The following is a 16,609-nucleotide window of genomic DNA, read 5'->3' as shown; positions in this document are numbered from 1 at the left end:
TACGTGGAAGCCCTCCATTTCTCACGAGACTCTCGTTCGATAGTCTCGACGGCACCGGATAACCAAGGAGCTAGCCTCCCTCCCCCTCCCTTTCTGCCATTTTTGCTTGTAGCGTACCCCTGCGACAACTACCGACGAGGAAGAAAACCAAATTTTTTTTGGTGCGCAGAAGAAGAAGAAGAAGAAGAGCGCATGCGCGCAGAGCTCAAATCCAACGAGCTGCCCGATTCTGCTCTCCCGATTCCAATCCTCCTTCGCGTCCCGAAGCTGAACCGGACTCCGATCTCGAGCTGATCCGATTCCGAGTCCGTCGGTGCGCGTCGATTCGCATTCCATGGGAGCTCCATTGCTCGATCGCTGAAGCCCCGCCGCCGATCAGTGCGCGGCCCCGCGGCCCCCCGCCGCGATGGCTTCCTGGCTTAAAGCAGCCGAAGGTGCGCATTCGAAATCTCGCTGTTTTTCTTTCTTTTTTTTTATTTTATTTATTTATTCCGACGTCGGTGGATTCGTCGTTCGCGTGCGTTTCCGGCCATCGCGGACGCTCGTAACGTCCGATCCGAGAGTTCTTTTGGAGTCGCTCGCGCTTGGATAGAGCGTCGTTTGGTGCTTCGGCGTGCTCCGCGGGAGGTGGAGTTGCTTTTGGTGGCACTGTGTAGGCGTGATGCCTCGAATCATGCACCGTTGGACATTAGTTTCGGATTGTTCCATCTCGATAATCGACATCGAAATGAAGCTGTCGATATGTGTTTGGTCTGGTGAAAGGAGGTGGAAAGCTAGGTTGCTTTGAACTGTGTGATTGGAACTACTTGCGACGTACTTAGTGACATTTCCCTTGTATATGCTAGTTGATATCGTCCTTGCGTTAGATTGTCATTCGGGATCAAACGAGAGGTTCGGAATGTTCCAGCATTGACTGGTAGTATACACCGGATCTTTCTTTCGATTTTCTGACAGAAGAGGATTTTGGCTGAACGAGCTCCCAGTATAATATCTCTACTTGTAATTTACCAATAAATTTACTGATGGATGAGATAAAATTAGTTTAGCTTCTGTTGCGCCGCCTGAAAACACAAGTCGGTGATCTAACTTTGAAATTTTTGCTAAGTGTGTGACTTCTTGATTTCGAAAGCACCTCATGAAACCAGACGTCACAAGCCTTCTGACATGAAAAAAATCTAATCAGTATTCAGACAGGGGAGGCTCATTATAGGCTTGGAAGCAATGCCAGGAGCTCTTTTTTTTCTCTCCTAGCTTCACAGTAGAATGTTGTCACAAATTCTTAGGTAAAAGATCACCGTTTACATATATATCAAGTCATAGAGTCACACCATCAAATTGTTCTATCCAGGCCTGTATTGCATATAAAGTCTCAAGTTCTTTCCATGAAAGTAGACAGGACTTGTTGAAGAAATTGAATTAGGCTCCTTTTCCCAGTGCATGTGTTTAGTTGATTACCCGATTTGAACCTTTTCTTGTGCGCTTGCCATAAAGGGTGGTAGAGAATCCACACATAAAAGCGTGATATGAACTTGGCATTCTGTGGAGTGTTTTAAGCTTATTAATAATGATGGGATAACAAGAACTGTGAATTCTTTTTGTACAGATTTGTTTGAAGTTGTTGATCGAAGGGCAAAGCTGGTCGTTAATGATTTGGCAGAAGAGCAGAAGAATTCACCAGGTGGATATCACTGGTTTCATTGGATTTATTTTCTCATACTTCAATACGTAACAATCATGCCCTTAGATTTTAATCCTGTAGCTGTTAAACCCATGATTGTGGTTGGATGACCATTATTTGCTTAGAACATATGCATTTCAATCCCTGTGTCTGGAGCCAGCTTCCCATATCTAGTGAATTAGCTCTTTGCAGGTCACTCATTTTGGTGAATCTACAATTTATAAGGACTTCTCATGAAAGATAAGCTTTAGTAGTTTTGGGACTGCTCCTGGTGGGGTAGGATTGTCACAGCAGAGGTGGATATTGACTTTCTTTGGACATACTTCTAAAATTCAAAATTTCTTTAAACACTAAGAGAGTCAGTAAAGAGGAATATGAAAAATCATCTCATCTGATATTTTTAGAGGCTTTGAAGCTAAATTTCATGTTTGACTACAATATTTTCCTTTTAGTTACCACTCAGGTTGCTAAATATGGACTGGCAAATACCTTTCATGTGGATTTTTTCTTGCTGTATATCCAGGAAAACTGTTGTCTTTTACTATTCAAGACTGTCACCAGAAACTCTATTAGATCATTGAGTAAATACCAAAAGTTTAAGATGCTGCTGATGTAGGTGATGAACCGGGGCTGATGCTATAAAATAAGCAATCTCTTGTGGTCGTAGTGTGAATCATGAAGGTCCGTTTTGCTATATGTTAAGTTCGTGTCTCTAATTAATTATTTACTTTCCTTTTGAAAATCTGAAGCTTCTAATGGGCAAGGATCTCAAGCCAAGAGGACAAAGCAACGGAAAAAGGTACTTTGCTCTCTGTCTCTGTTCCTAAAGAAGTATCCATCTATTTGGGAAAAATAACTTAAGAGCACATTTTGGTGCATGCCTTTGGCAGGCTGTTAAGCATGCTTCTTCAACTGAAAATCCCAGAGAAATTGATACTGCAGAGGAGCATAGTACTATCCAAAGTCCACATAAAGATGCCAAACCTGATGGAGACACCTCCTCTGGTTTAGTTGAAAATGAGGGGAGCCATTTGCATAAGCCAATTACTTTAACAGTTGATGAACATTTCAATGACCTAAACAAAGATGTACCTGTTGAAGGCAATGCAACATCTCCAGAGAAGCAGGCGGATAACATGATCAACCATGAGCTGCGTAATGATGAAGTTCCAGCAGCTGAACCAATTGTTGAGACTCCTGAGTCAAGTCTAAGTGATGACCTTGTCAATAAAAATGCTCCAGATGCCCGTGATGAACGCTCTGCCTCACCCCTGCCTACTAAAGTAGCTGAGGTTGCTGATGAAGATGGTTCGGTTGATAAACGGAAAATTATTGAAGTGGAAGCAGCAAATGCTCCTACAAAAATTGAACAGGAAAAGTCTCAAACTGCAGTCAATGAAGTTCCCAGTAGCAATGGGGGTGAAATGAAAAACGCTAATCAAATTGTTGGATCTTCACCCAAGAGAGAGAAGAACTCAGAGCACAAAGAGCCAGCTTCAATGCAATTGCAGGAGCAGCTTGACGAGGCAAGCTAGCTATAATCCAGCAAGCAGATTTTTCATTATTCCTTATGTTCTTAATATTTGTGAGTTCTTGTCTGTGCAGGCTCAAGGTCTTCTCAAAACTGCAACTTCCACTGGTCAGTCTAAAGAGGCCAGGTTAGCTAGGGTAAGTTCTAATCTTAGGTTAGTCATCTCATATAATGTGGTTGTTATGATACTTTGCTTTTGAAAAACTTGTAACTCATATTATATTACGTAAGGTTTTATCAACAAAAGAAAAAAGAGTATAGTTATGATAACATATGACGTTTTTTCTGCAGGGTTGAAATTACGTTTGTGGACATTGACTTTTACATTTTTTTTTTTTTTTTTTTTGTCGGTTGGCATTCATTTGATGGAATTTTGGAAACCATCAGAGACATTTTGCTAATAAGATAGACTCAATTACTGAATCTGTTTGCTTATAGTGCTTCCAGTAGACCTAGTACAACTATATTATGTTTAACCTTTTAAGTGCACTGAAAAGAGGTTTTTGAATAAATGAGAGATCCTCACTAATTCTGATTACAGACCTCAATTGATGCAACAGAGCTTTAAATTGAGACACATGCCCTCTTTTCACTCAAGACCATTCAGATGGACATTTTCAACAATAAAAATGGGATGGTCCCCAAGTAGTTACTTGATACACAAGCCATCTGTTCAGTCAAGACTACTTCAGAAGGATTTATTCCACAATAGAAATACTGAGATGGTACCCAAGTTGTAACTTGATGATGCTTACTCAATTGTTCAGGTTTGTACTGGACTTCAATCCCGTCTTCAGGAATACAAATTAGAAAACCAACAGCTTGAGGAACTTCTTACTTCAGAGGTAAACTTTAAGTTGCTACGGAGCACTTCTTCCTTTAGGTTGCAATGATGTTGAGCAACTAATGTGAAAACTGAATTTAATGTCCAACAGAGAGAGCTCAGTAAATCATATGAGGCTCATATAAAGCAGCTCCAGCAAGATTTATCTGCAGCTAAGAATGAAGCCACAAGAGTAGAGTCAAGCATGGCCGAAGCCCTTATGGCAAAAAATTCTGAAATTGAAGCACTTCTCAAGTCAGTAGATTCCCTGAAGACACAACTTGCTTTATCTGAAGGAAATCTGGCTTCAATGCAGGTTCAAGACATCTTTAGCAATTACACACACATAAATTTTGCACAATGTGAAATGATCGGCTTGCTGTCTCTCATTTTTCTGCAAAAAATTGGCAATCATCAAGAAGCTTTAGTATGTGGTGAAGGAGTACTATGGGTCTGCTTTGGTCATTTTTTTTTTTTTTTGCTGTAATGTTGTTTGGAGTGCAACGTAGCTTTATGTTTTTCATTGCTGCTCCGTCGTATGGCTGCAATTTTTTGCATCATGTGCCTTATGTTGGTTGTGGTCCCTCAGTTTGAATCTTAATCTTGGTTCACTGATGCATTTTGTCTTTTATACACTGGAGCATGGCTAACTAAGTAATTGCACCAATTATCATTCACTCAGTTGCACCAATTATCTTTCAGCCATTCTCCTCCCCATGAGGTAGGGATTTTTTAATTCAAGAGGACAAATCTCTATGATTTGATATCAGAGGCAGTATTGTGAAGTCCTGTAGCATAAATGAGACTTCCAGTGGGATATTTTAAATGATCTTGAGAAAAGATTGTGTGCAATTAGATTCTGAGATGATAGTTTTTATAGCATCCTGTTGTTATTAGAGCCTCTGAGGAGGATTATCAGAGAATTAGGTTAATGCTGAGTGAGAATTTTTAGTAATTTCCTGGTAAAGTTTACTTCAACATATTTCTCTGGCTTTGTATAAACTTTCTCGACTCCACCAGATTTCCTTTTTCCCTGCAATCATTTTAAGTTCCTTCTGGAAACATCATGTTTCTCTTAAGAAATGCTGGGTTGATCTGTCTGCCTATGGATTTACATGAGTGCTTATAATACTTCACATGAATGTAAGTGGAGAGATCGTAAAATTATATTTGATCTTCTCCTAATTTGCATCTAATTATCTCGATCAAATCTAGTAGACTTTTCCTGACAAAGTTATCATATTAACAAGATTGCATGAGCACAGACTCGCCAATCCTGCTTGTTGTTCCTCTACCTTACACTTCATTAGATAGAATGCTTCTTTCCAATTATTTTGCCTTAGAATCTTCAGCTGTAATTTATTCCTGCCCCATATATCTTCTCCTGGACTTGTGAATATCATCTGATGAGACTTTACTCTTTCTCTTACCAGGTGAATATGGAATCTATCATGAGAAATCGAGAATTGACTGAGACGAGGATGATGCAAGTAAGTTGGCCCTCTTGCTTCTCGCCTTTTCTACTTGGACCCAAAAAGACACGGGACGTCTTGTGTTGATTTGAGAGCATGGGCGAGTTTTTATTGCTTTGATAATTTGATTCCTTGTTGTAAGCATGCAAGTCTTTTATAGGCCCTTCGTGAGGAGCTGGCTTCTGCAGAAAGGAGGGCAGAAGAAGAGCGTGCAGCACATAATGCTAGCAAAAAGGTTTGAACTGGATTTGTTTGCTTTCCTTCTGTCTCTCTTATTCCTTTGTTCAATGGCAGATAACTTTTGCTTATAGGCTGCCATGGAAAGGGAAGTAGAATTAGAACACAGAGCTGTTGACTCATCCACGGCACTCGCAAGAATCCAGGTAACATGAGCACTCAGATTTTTTTTTTCCCTTGTATTGTTTATTATCATCAATGGGGCAATGCTTTGGCAGTCTCTAAAATCTCTGGACACTGGTTTTCTGCCTTGAAATGAGTGTGAAGCGATGCTAAATTTTTTTCATGCCATATTTGCTTGCTTATTCAGCGGACCATAGATGAGAGGACTGCTAGGATAGCCGAACTTGAGCAGCAAAAGGCCCTTCTGGAGGTACGATTAATATTAAACCTGCCTTTTCTCTTTCATCATGGACACTATATGAGTTGAATGCAGCTTTAGCTTACATTTTATCAGCTTGACTACATTAGGTTGAAAATTCATCCTTAAATCAAGAATTGCACGATATGGAAGCCCGTGTTCGACGTGAACAAAAGAAGTCACCAGAAGAGACAAATAAACTGATTCAGGTACAAATGTGAGTCGTGCTTTTCTGTGGTAGAGTCTTTTGAAATGTCTAGTCTCTTGTACAAAGACATGCCCTTTGGAAAAATGCAGAACAGGGTCAGTTAAAAAGTGCAGTTGGAATGTCTATTCTTCACTTTAGAAGATATGGTCAATGGGTAATTGCTTCTAGTTTATTAATCTTGGCTTGGTTTTTGTCTACTTGTTTAAAGCTTAAGTTACATCCCGAGTTTTGCACGTTACTCTATGCCATCAGTAGTAGCTTCTGTTTCACATGCACATACGAGCCTAGTTGTTGATGGACTTCATGAGGGAAATCACTGATGGAATGACTTATTTTCTGTAAAATCTACTGCCTTTTTAAAGTACAGCACTGTAATAGTTTCACCTATCCTTAAGGGTCCTTGGTATCCTTTTAGAATGACCTGATCTTTGTTGTGTGATTTGTGGTATAGTTGCTGCTAATTGGAGGTGTATTTCAGAGGTCAATTTGAAGAAAAAATTCACCCAAGTTCTCACAAGTAACTTTTGCTGCTAAGGAACATGAATCATACCAGATTGGCTTTGCTATTTATTCAATACACGCTTTAGACATAAATATATATAGCCAGTTGTTCCATTGCAGTTTCTTAGTGCATCATGCTTCTTTAAACTTCTGCTCATGCCATTCTCACCTTGACTGTGGCTGGAGAACAAAATGGATAATGGAATTTTTCTAACTTGTCTAGATTTTGCATGTTGTCATGACCCCTGTACATTCATGTAAACCCTAAATTATGAAGATGCAGGCGTGGCAGGAAGAAGTAGCATCCGCTCGTCGAGGCCAGAGAGATGCAGAGAACAAGGTTTCCACTATGGAGGCAGGTGTTCTTTGCCCCTTGCTTCTCTCTGTTCTTCTTGTAAAAGAGGACTGGAGAGACTTCCACTTTTGATTTCCTCGTAATTGGAATCTCTAAGATAAATCTTTGAGCTTGTAACTGCAGTAAATTTACTTGACCATTTTGCACGTGTATTTTGACTTAATACCATGGCTCCTGGTTTATCTATAGGCTGAATTGCAAAAGATGAAGGTTGAAGTGGCTGCCATGAAGAGGGATGCTGAGCACTATTCTCGTCAGGTGATCTTTAAGCTAATTTCTGTAGATCATGGTGGCATCCTTCTTCTCTTTTTCATATCCGTGAAATGGAGCTAAAGTTTCACTTAAAGCACATTTAAGGAGCGGCTATCCGGGTCATGTAATGCCTTCATGCAGTGTTTGTTTATTGGGTTGGAGACCAAATCATGAAAACTGGTAGGAACTGCTAACAACTCTGTACATGGCTCATGCCAAGTGTGCAGTGACACTGACTTTAGCATGGTCTTCCAAATTTCTACTTTTACTGCTTGCTTCATCAAGTCTGGTATCTCAAGAGTTGGAGTATTGTCCAGTGGCACAGCAGAAGTAAATGTAGGCGTGGAAGAATGTTAAGGTTCAATATCATAGGAAAAAGGTGAATCTATGGCCATATAGGTGAAGTTGTAGCTTCTAATTGGCAGTACGTTTGGGTTGAATTTGGTCTGACACCAAGCTTGGTATTTCATTCTCTTACTTGAACAGGCATAGTTGTAAGAAATAACAATTACTTTGCGTATGTATCCTCAGTGCGGTTGACATTGGAAGGAAATGGCAACAGTCCCTGGGATTGAAAGGGAGGATAATTAGATGGATGCGGTTTAAACCATCTCCTTTCAAAATCTGAAATAGATGTAATGTTTTTATGCATATAGTCCTGCAGGTTGCATTAGACCATAGGTCACACCTTCCTTTTAGATGACATTAGTTCCACATGTAGTTCTGCAGGTCATATTAGATGTTGTTTCTTTTTGTTGTCTCTTAGGATCATTATTCACTTAATCACATCTTTCCTTAAAGTTATCCACCTGCTAGTGTTCCTTGACAATCTTTGCCTATCTTCTGAATGATGATATATTTATGTTGCCGAGATAAGATGAAATAGCTATTAAGGATTTCCTTCAGCAAGTTTTCTTGTCTTTGCTCAGTTTGTTGATTTTGCCTGAACGTCTTGTTCCATCTTATGCAAATATTTTTGCTATCAGTGAATAGTTTTTTCTCTGTTTACTTCTTTTTTGCAGGAGCATATGGAGCTTGAGAAGCGTTATCGTGAGCTTACTGATCTATTGGTAATCTAAACTCTTTGTTTCAAATTGTCTGGTTACCACATTCAACTCACATGTTCATTGTTATGACAGTACTACAAGCAAACACAACTAGAAACCATGGCTAGTGAAAAGGCTGCGGCAGAATTTCAATTGGAAAAGGAACTGAAGCGTACTCAAGAAGCACAGGTAGGGTATATGGTTTATGTCCCTTAATTGACGACAGTTACCTGTACTTTGAATCTTTGTAGAACCTATTACATCAATGTTCTTTTTGGTTTATGAACTGCTTGATTGACCAGGTAGAGGCAGAAAGAAGTAGGGTTTCACGCAGAGCTTCATCGTCATGGGAAGAGGATGCTGAAATGAAAGCGCTCGAGTATGTTGATTCGTCTTGTATTTCTTATGTAGTTAGCAATATGGTTCTGGCCATTGTTTTTTTTTTTTTTTTTTTTGGGGGGGTGGGAGGAGGAGGAGAGAGAGAGAGAGAGAGAGAGAGAGAGATAGAGCCTTACACAGTGTTGTACCTCACTTCAGAACAAGTTTAATTTGAGTTGCTCTCAATACTTTAATCTGCAGGCCTCTTCCCTTGCATCACCGTCATATGGCTGGGGCAAGCATACAAGTGATTCCTCTCACTTTGCCCATCCAACTTTCCTCCTTTTTTGTTTCCTTTTTGTTTTGATTGGTTTAACATGTCCAATGCAGTTGCAAAAGGCAGCTAAATTGTTAGATTCCGGCGCTGCAAGGGCAACTAGATTTCTTTGGAGATACCCAACAGCTCGGCTGCTTCTACTTTTTTACCTGGTAACTAGTTGACGCTAGTACATGAATTCATGATGGGGACAGTTTTGACGGATGGTTTTTCTCATGATGGTTTTTCTCATGATAGCTGTTGTAATTTTGCAGGTATTTGTACATCTCTTCTTGATGTATCTTCTGCATCACCTTCAGGTACTTACTATTGTGGCCATTCATAATAAGCATGTAGCATTTTTGATTAACTGACTGGATCAGATATACTCCCGACTCTTTATTCTTCTAAATTAGATGATCAGATCAATGATGAGATAAGAGTTCTGAGTGAGAAACCATGCTAGATTGATCTTAGAATGAGGATGTAGATAGATAAGCCGCATCAACTTCTGCATATGCTAGATCTGCCAAATCCTGCAACCTTATTGCTTGTTTATTTTGCCTTTGTAACAGGAACAAGCAGACAAATTTTCTGCCAGTGAAGTCGCAGAGTCTATGGGACTTGCCAACCCCACGTTACCGTGATTGTCTGGGCTTGTCAGCCGTTGGTCCTTAAGCGTGATATATCTCCTTTACCCTTAAAATACTCAAGAGTGGCTTCAAAGAACGCATAGACGATAAGAAAGTGTCCACCTAGACTCCAGACGACCCAAACTCCAGACGAGAACTCAGGTGATCGAGAAGCCTCAGTGGAGGAAGCCCTTCACTCTCTAACTTAAATCATTCGTCCAGCATTCTTTGAAGTCATAGTCATATTCCTTGAAATTCAAATATCGTTTTTTCGATTGCCCCAGAAATACGAAGTATTCTCATTGTCTGAACTGGACAGGACCAGGTCCCTAATTCCAGTCATCTCAATTTTTTTTTGCTAACCCCCTTATTTTACTTTGAACTTATAGGTGGATGTCTTTGTTTTATCTGGACTATGCGACTTGACAGTGATATAATGTGTATATACAAGGTAGTTCAAAAATTTTCTTGTGTCGAATGAGATGCGAACCTTAAATTGCTAAATTTGACCCATTGTCATTGTCATCATTTCCTTGGATAAATGTCGCCCTGTGGATGAACATATGCATCCCTGGACTGCGAAATGCCGACAATTACCTCGAATATTAGGAGCATCATTGCCATGGACATCTTGTGTCGACTAAATCATGTTAAAGCCCCAATCTATGTCAGGTTCGGTGGCTTCTTTGTAAATGCGGGGTACTTGTTTTGCTTTGCATGAGCAAATCCTGGTCGGTTCACGCACCTTTCTTTCTAATTCTCATTTCGATTAAATATCCAGATTTCTCAAAATTAGTTTCATATAATCAATTCGTTAAAAAAAAAATTAATGACATTAGATGCGATACTTAAACTTTGTTGTGTGCCACCCCTGCCTCTAAGGTGGTGCCACCATTAAACTTAACTGTCGTCATGACCAATCTGGGGAGACCACTCCACCACTCTCTCTCTCTTTAAAATTTGGCACATGTCGGCCAATTCGTCAATCATGAACATTGAAAATTCAGATAAAGTGAATAATTATAACTAAAATTGAACATTCGAGCGCTACCGACCGTCCAACCTCCACGATGAGTGGAGACGACACGCTAGCTGCGGGTGCACGTCTCTCGTCCTCAGCCCCCGGTCACTCATTAAAAATACGAAACGAACGAGATCCCCGCGAAAGCAGCCAAAACAAAGAGAGACGATCGTGCTTTGCCGACGGCGAAACCGTCCCTACTGACACCCAAAAAAGAAAAAAAAATGACAAAATGATGACACGTCGCCATCTCCTTTTCTTCTCCTCTCTCTCGATCGATCGCCTTTTTATCCGCCGCGATGATCTGCATCGAACCCGATCATCGTGATCCCCCGCCACTTCCGCTTTAACGAGAGTCACTCAAATACTGAGGTCAAACAGCTCCGAAATGACCACGAGTTTTTATTTATTTATTAATCCTATTTTATTTTTATTGTACGTTGACTTTCAAATTTTTACTTTTCTATTCTTAGAGAGAGCGTAGAAGTTAAAACTCATCCCTGAAATTTACGCGTTCTTATCCCGTCCATGCAATTGACCACGAGTTTGACAGCCTAGCAGCGACAGCGCGCGCAGGATATTTTATTACAGCTTATCCGGTTTTTTGACCTTTTGTCCCGATCCGGACTTTCCCGCGACGCGCATCATCATTCCTACAAAAAGAGAGCCAATGCAACGTGTCCGTAGCGCATTCGTTCCCGAGAGGAGCTGGTGATCCGTGTACCTTTTCTAGTTCACACTGCTCGCGTGCTCTCTGGTCCTCTCTTCTCAGTTCCGCCGCGGTAGTCGTTCGACGTTCGAGCTTTCGAAGAAGCGAGGAGGAGGGCGGAGATGGCGAGCGCGACGACGAAGGATCTGAGCGACGTAGCCGCCGTCGGAGGCGGCGTCGGGGACACGTACGGCGAGGATCGCGGCAGCGAGGACCAGCTCCTCACTCCCTGGACCTTCTCCGTCGCCAGGTCAGCTCCTCCTCCTCCTCCTTCGACCGATGATGACGATGACGACGATCTCCGACCTGTCGGATTCTGGTTTTTCTCGTTTCGCGAGTAGTCCGAGCTTCGGCCGTGGCTTCTGGTTTTAGATTGCACGAGCTTCGGCTCCTGTCGCTTTCTGTTCAGTTGTCTGCTCTGTTTTTCCGGTTTGAGTTCGTCGCTCGGACGGTTCCGATGCGTTTCGCGCCGGCACCGGTCCGACACAGCGGCTCGGTCAACTCACGTAGCGCCTCCAATCTGGTCAACGTCAGACATGGATGTGCTATGTTTTTGGTTGCTATGTCATCCCCGAGATTTCGATGCTATACTAAGAAAAGTAACGGATGCTCGGTCGATACGCAATTCGAGTAAGACGATCTCAGAGTCGGATCGTTTTCCCGTAGATCGCGAGGATCTTCACGTGGAATCATCTGCGTTCCCTCTCTCTGCATGTGCATATCATGATTGTGCAGATGTATCTACAGTAAAAGTTTATGTTTGCCTATGTGTACACAGATATATACACGAAGTAAAGTACTGTCTGTCTAGTTCTTCATGTTATTGTTGTGTACGAACGCGAAAGTTGACCTCGTGTCGGACAAAGATAAATTCATTGCAAAAGTGTCGATTCGTTGCCTCCGATGTAATGATGATCGCCATGGTCAGAGTTAAAAAAAAAAAAAAAAAAAAAACTGAAGATGGATGGTTACTAACTTACAGATTTTATGCGGAAAATCGGCCATTCAAGATTATGATATTTCCGATTGATTCCCGATCTGACTTCTTCTCCTGACTTCGGTGATCTGATGCAGTGGGTACTCTTTATTGAGAGATCCTCGCCATAACAAGGGGCTCGCTTTCACTGAGAGAGAGAGAGATGCCCACTACTTGCGTGGCCTGTTGCCTCCTACTATTTCCTCTCAGCAAGCTCAGGTTGGATGAGTGCAGTTTCCCTAGTCTCCATCCTATTTCTGCGCGCCTTGACTCCATGATTATGTATAATTTGTTCTGACTATTCCGTTCGTCGTGAATTTGTAATAACAGGAGAAGAAACTGATGAAAAATCTTCGAGAATATCAAGTTCCGTTGCAGAAGTATATGTCCCTGATGGACCTGGAGGTATGCGTTTTGCAAACAATCACACTTGTTGGGATCCACAGTTGTTCATTTGGTTCAATGTAGCTAAGTCTAAGTGATGTGTTGAGTTTTACTTCAATCATCCTAAGGAAGAAATATGGCAACCAAAGACGTAGGAGACATTCTGCGCTCATAGAAGATCAAGACAAGAATGATCTTCTTTCCCATCTTTTCTGTTTTTCGGGGGGTTTCAAATGCATCTGTTCTTTATCTACAGGAGAGAAATGAGCGGCTTTTCTACAAGCTTCTTATTGATAATGTCGAGGAGTTACTTCCGATTGTCTATACTCCAACTGTGGGTGAGGCTTGCCAAAAATATGGAAGTATCTTCCGGCGACCTCAGGGTTTGTTCATAAGCTTAAAAGAGAAGTATGCACTGTTTCAATGAGCTTTGACTTTCCCCAAGCAATGTAAGTATGTCAACCTACTAAATCTTGTTGGCTTTGCCAGGGGTAAAATTCTGGAAGTGTTGAAGAACTGGCCAGAGAGGGGCATCCAAGTTATAGTCGTGACTGATGGAGAGAGAATCTTAGGACTTGGTGATCTTGGATGCCAGGTGATTTTAAGCTCTTTTAGTTTTAAGGGACATGAACATATAGACGGTACATTGTATGTGTGACAAGCTTTGGTACCTGACAAGATAGTACTTTTCCAGGGTATGGGCATCCCTGTTGGGAAATTATCGCTGTACACAGCTCTTGGAGGAGTTCGTCCTTCGGCAGTAAGTAATTTTGAATGGTGTATTCTTGCCTACATTCGTTATTCCAACTCCATATTCCATTTCCAATAGATTTTTTTTTTTTTTTTTTTTCAATCAGAACATTGCCACAATCTACAAATTTGAAAGTTTGGAATGAGGCATCTGTTTGTAGCTACAGATGCATGCATTATAAGACTGATCTTATTTTTACTTGTTTTCTAGTGCTTGCCGATAACGATTGATGTGGGAACAAACAATGAGCAGTTGTTACAGGATGAGTTTTACATTGGTCTCAGACAGAAAAGAGCAACTGGACAGGTTCCGTTACTTCTCATGTTTGTTAATCCTGTTATGTATTCCACTTAATTGAGCTAGTTTTTGCCAATTTGCAGGAATATGCTGATTTTCTTCATGAGTTTATGAGTGCTGTCAAGCAGAACTATGGAGAAAAAGTCCTTGTGCAGGTCAAGCCTTTACATTCTTTACTCACGGAGTTTTCAGAGCTGTTTCATATTTTATTTGGTCCAGATTCATTGTTTCCTGAACTCTGCAGTTTGAGGATTTTGCAAACCACAATGCCTTTGAACTGCTTGCAAAATATCGCTCAACTCATCTCGTCTTCAACGATGATATACAGGTATCACTTTTAAGCACTCTCAGTGGCAGCGTGCAGATCTATTCCTCAGCACTTAGCTTTTTCCTTCTTTTTTGGCAGGGAACAGCAGCTGTTGTTCTCTCAGGAGTTGTTGCTGCACTAAAATTACTAGGCGGCACCCTGGCAGATCAGACTTTCTTGTTCCTTGGTGCTGGGGAAGTGAGTTAATTTTTATTTGGCACTTCCCCCTTTCTTAGCATTGTATTTGGAGATGGACCCGGACTTGGATTTTCATTTTGACATGATGTATTTTATCGAAATGTGATGAATTTCCTTGCCGATTATGCTCTCTCTTGTCTCCCCCTTTTCATCTTTTTTGATAAAGTTTAGGCTTTATTTTGATTATGCACCTGGGATGTTCATATTGGTTGTTCTTGACATTGCTTCGTTGCTCAACTCAAACATCCTCTGGCAATCCAGGCTGGAACAGGCATAGCCGAGCTGATCGCTCTTGAGATGTCAAAGCAGGTAATTTGACCAATGGACTCTTGCAGACTAGCATTCTCCTAATTGTACAAAGTTCACTTTTAGCCCTTTTAGTAGCTTTTCCTGGTACATTGTAGGCGAAAGCACCTGTGGAGGAGGCTCGTAAGAAGATCTGGCTGGTCGACTCTAAGGTAGCGTTTGGTTTGATACGACTTGGCTGTTCGATGGCGAAATTCGGAATGAATACGACCTTGGCATCAATCTTGTCAAAATGTTCTCGCAGGGATTGATCGTTGGTTCTAGGAAAGAGTCGCTTCAACAATTCAAGAAGCCATGGGCTCATGAACACGAACCTGTCAAGGATCTCTTAGGTGCTGTCAAGGTGTGTGAAATTGAATCTGCATTCTGTTTCTAAACTTTCACGGATTTTGTTGCTTTTTTAATATAAGCCGCTAACTATGCATACTTGATTACTTCCTCAGGCAATCAAGCCGACAATTCTGATCGGATCTTCTGGAGTAGGAAAAACATTTACGAAGGAGGTCATTGAGGCACTGTGCTCCTTTAACAAGGTAAATTTTTTTTTTTTTTTTGGGTTTTCCATCGCATTTAATTAATAATGCCCGAAGAACATCCTTCAGTAGATTTGCTGCGGCATGCCGACCTTGCGTTTGGCATGTTCAATAACCTCTACTCTCTCACATCTCTGTGATGTAATTCGATGCAGAAACCTCTCATCATGGCTCTATCCAACCCGACATCGCAATCTGAGTGTACTGCTGAAGAAGCTTATACCTGGAGCAAGGTAATCTGAAATGGCATTTTGAGTATTTATCCTCCACAAACTTGACAAAGCCGTCCGCTTACGCATTTCTACTTGTACCGTTCCTACTTTACCCTGTTCTGGAATTGCAGGGCCGTGCAATATTTGCCAGCGGAAGTCCTTTCGATCCGGTGGAGTTCGAGGGCAAAGTTTTTGTCCCTGGCCAGGTTATCCTCCTCTTCCTTTAGTGGCTTTTTCAAGTTTACTCTTTCGGCTTACGGAGACTTAGATTTGGCTGCCTCCATCGATTCAGTCCAACAATGCTTACATTTTCCCTGGGTTCGGTCTCGGCGTGGTCATGTGCGGGGCGATTCGAGTCCACGACGAAATGCTCCTGGCAGCCTGTAAGTGCATTAACATACCGATGATACCGACACTTACATATGCATAATCCTTTTTTCTATCCCCTTACATTCGTAAGTGCAAGTTAACCGCCGCGGTTGCGCGCCTTCTATCTCGACCCCTCACCGTCTGTCTCTACGATACAGCGGAAGCATTGGCTGGGCAAGTGACGCAGGAGAACTTTGAGAAGGGGCTGATCTACCCACCGTTCTCCAATATCAGGAAAATCTCCGCCGACATAGCTGCAAAAGTCGCGACCAAGGCATATGACCTCGGTGAGCCTTTACATGTTTCCCACCTTCTGACTTCCTCTCTAGGTGTGCGATTTTGCCATGCTATCTTTTGCTATGATATCTTTGCTCACGGTTCTCGTTCGACAGGTTTGGCGTCGCATCTTCCTCGCCCCGTGGATCTCGTCAAGTATGCCGAGAGCTGCATGTACAGCCCAGTCTACCGAATGTATCGCTAGAGTGACCGGGCGTCTGCTACCGCTATGTGGTTATGTCGGCCGCGTTCTCGAGGTGCTTGTAGCAACAATAAATCTGTCATGAGCTGTTGTCCTCGCTTTCATCATGCTAAGTCTCGTCGAGTTCTTTTGTATGTCCAGACTGTAGGTGCCTCATGTTACCGCGGACACCACATCTTTCTAAATACGAGTGCTTCGGTGCAGTTCTGTTCATCCATCTCAAAGGTTTTCCCTTTCTCCCTCCCCCTGTCCCGGTGGGTTCGAACCCCGATCGTTGTGCATGGACTTTGGCGTACGCCTTTTCCTAGTCAAACGACCTCAGAAGTGTTGACTCACAA

The 16,609-nt window shown here is 41.8% G+C and overlaps 2 protein-coding genes across 3 annotated transcripts; both read left to right on the top strand.

The window, feature by feature from the left end:
- Positions 1–107: 107 nt before the first annotated feature.
- On the top strand, positions 108–10,208 carry LOC104436574 (golgin candidate 1). 2 transcript variants are annotated; one of them, XM_018869838.2, is made up of 21 exons: positions 108–434; positions 1,604–1,678; positions 2,428–2,477; positions 2,569–3,204; positions 3,284–3,346; positions 3,977–4,054; positions 4,145–4,348; positions 5,466–5,522; positions 5,665–5,739; positions 5,816–5,887; positions 6,052–6,114; positions 6,213–6,311; positions 7,095–7,166; positions 7,356–7,424; positions 8,441–8,488; positions 8,558–8,653; positions 8,767–8,843; positions 9,044–9,089; positions 9,173–9,271; positions 9,374–9,418; positions 9,674–10,208. In XM_018869838.2, the coding sequence occupies exons 1-21, from the start codon at positions 407–409 to the stop codon at positions 9,743–9,745; spliced, it is 2,124 nt and encodes a 707-aa protein (XP_018725383.2). In that variant the 5' UTR covers positions 108–406; the 3' UTR covers positions 9,746–10,208. The 2 variants fall into 2 exon arrangements, with proteins under 2 accessions (XP_018725383.2, XP_018725382.2); XM_018869837.2 differs by having other exon boundaries at positions 7,089–7,166.
- A 1,228-nt stretch (positions 10,209–11,436) lies between these two features.
- LOC104436573 (NADP-dependent malic enzyme) lies at positions 11,437–16,488 on the top strand. Its single transcript, XM_010049387.3, has 19 exons — positions 11,437–11,710; positions 12,535–12,655; positions 12,767–12,841; positions 13,077–13,228; positions 13,310–13,415; positions 13,515–13,580; positions 13,782–13,877; positions 13,952–14,023; positions 14,113–14,196; positions 14,275–14,373; positions 14,635–14,682; positions 14,778–14,831; positions 14,924–15,022; positions 15,123–15,212; positions 15,368–15,445; positions 15,556–15,630; positions 15,717–15,807; positions 15,952–16,080; positions 16,186–16,488. Exons 1-19 carry the CDS (start codon positions 11,583–11,585, stop codon positions 16,272–16,274), a joined length of 1,752 nt encoding a protein of 583 aa, XP_010047689.2. The 5' UTR covers positions 11,437–11,582; the 3' UTR covers positions 16,275–16,488.
- Positions 16,489–16,609: the final 121 nt, after the last annotated feature.

The sequence above is a fragment of the Eucalyptus grandis genome, chromosome 3, assembly GCF_016545825.1.
Source record: "Eucalyptus grandis isolate ANBG69807.140 chromosome 3, ASM1654582v1, whole genome shotgun sequence".
NCBI classification, from domain to species: Eukaryota; Viridiplantae; Streptophyta; class Magnoliopsida; order Myrtales; family Myrtaceae; genus Eucalyptus; species Eucalyptus grandis.
This window is presented reverse-complemented; position numbering and strand designations above follow the sequence as displayed.

Excerpts from the sequence above, each read along its gene's own strand:
- LOC104436574 (XM_018869837.2), top strand. The coding sequence starts at position 407 with ATGGCTTCCTGGCTTAAAGCAGCCGAAG. Across the intron at positions 4,349-5,465 it reads GAAATCTGGCTTCAATGCAG|GTGAATATGGAATCTATCAT; the intron begins GTTCAAGACATC and ends TTCTCTTACCAG. Across the intron at positions 8,489-8,557 it reads GTGAGCTTACTGATCTATTG|TACTACAAGCAAACACAACT; the intron begins GTAATCTAAACT and ends TTGTTATGACAG.
- LOC104436573 (XM_010049387.3), top strand. The coding sequence starts at position 11,583 with ATGGCGAGCGCGACGACGAAGGATCTGAGCGACGTAGCCGCCGTCGGA. Across the intron at positions 14,832-14,923 it reads TCTGGCTGGTCGACTCTAAG|GGATTGATCGTTGGTTCTAG; the intron begins GTAGCGTTTGGT and ends ATGTTCTCGCAG. Across the intron at positions 15,808-15,951 it reads CGAAATGCTCCTGGCAGCCT|CGGAAGCATTGGCTGGGCAA; the intron begins GTAAGTGCATTA and ends TCTACGATACAG.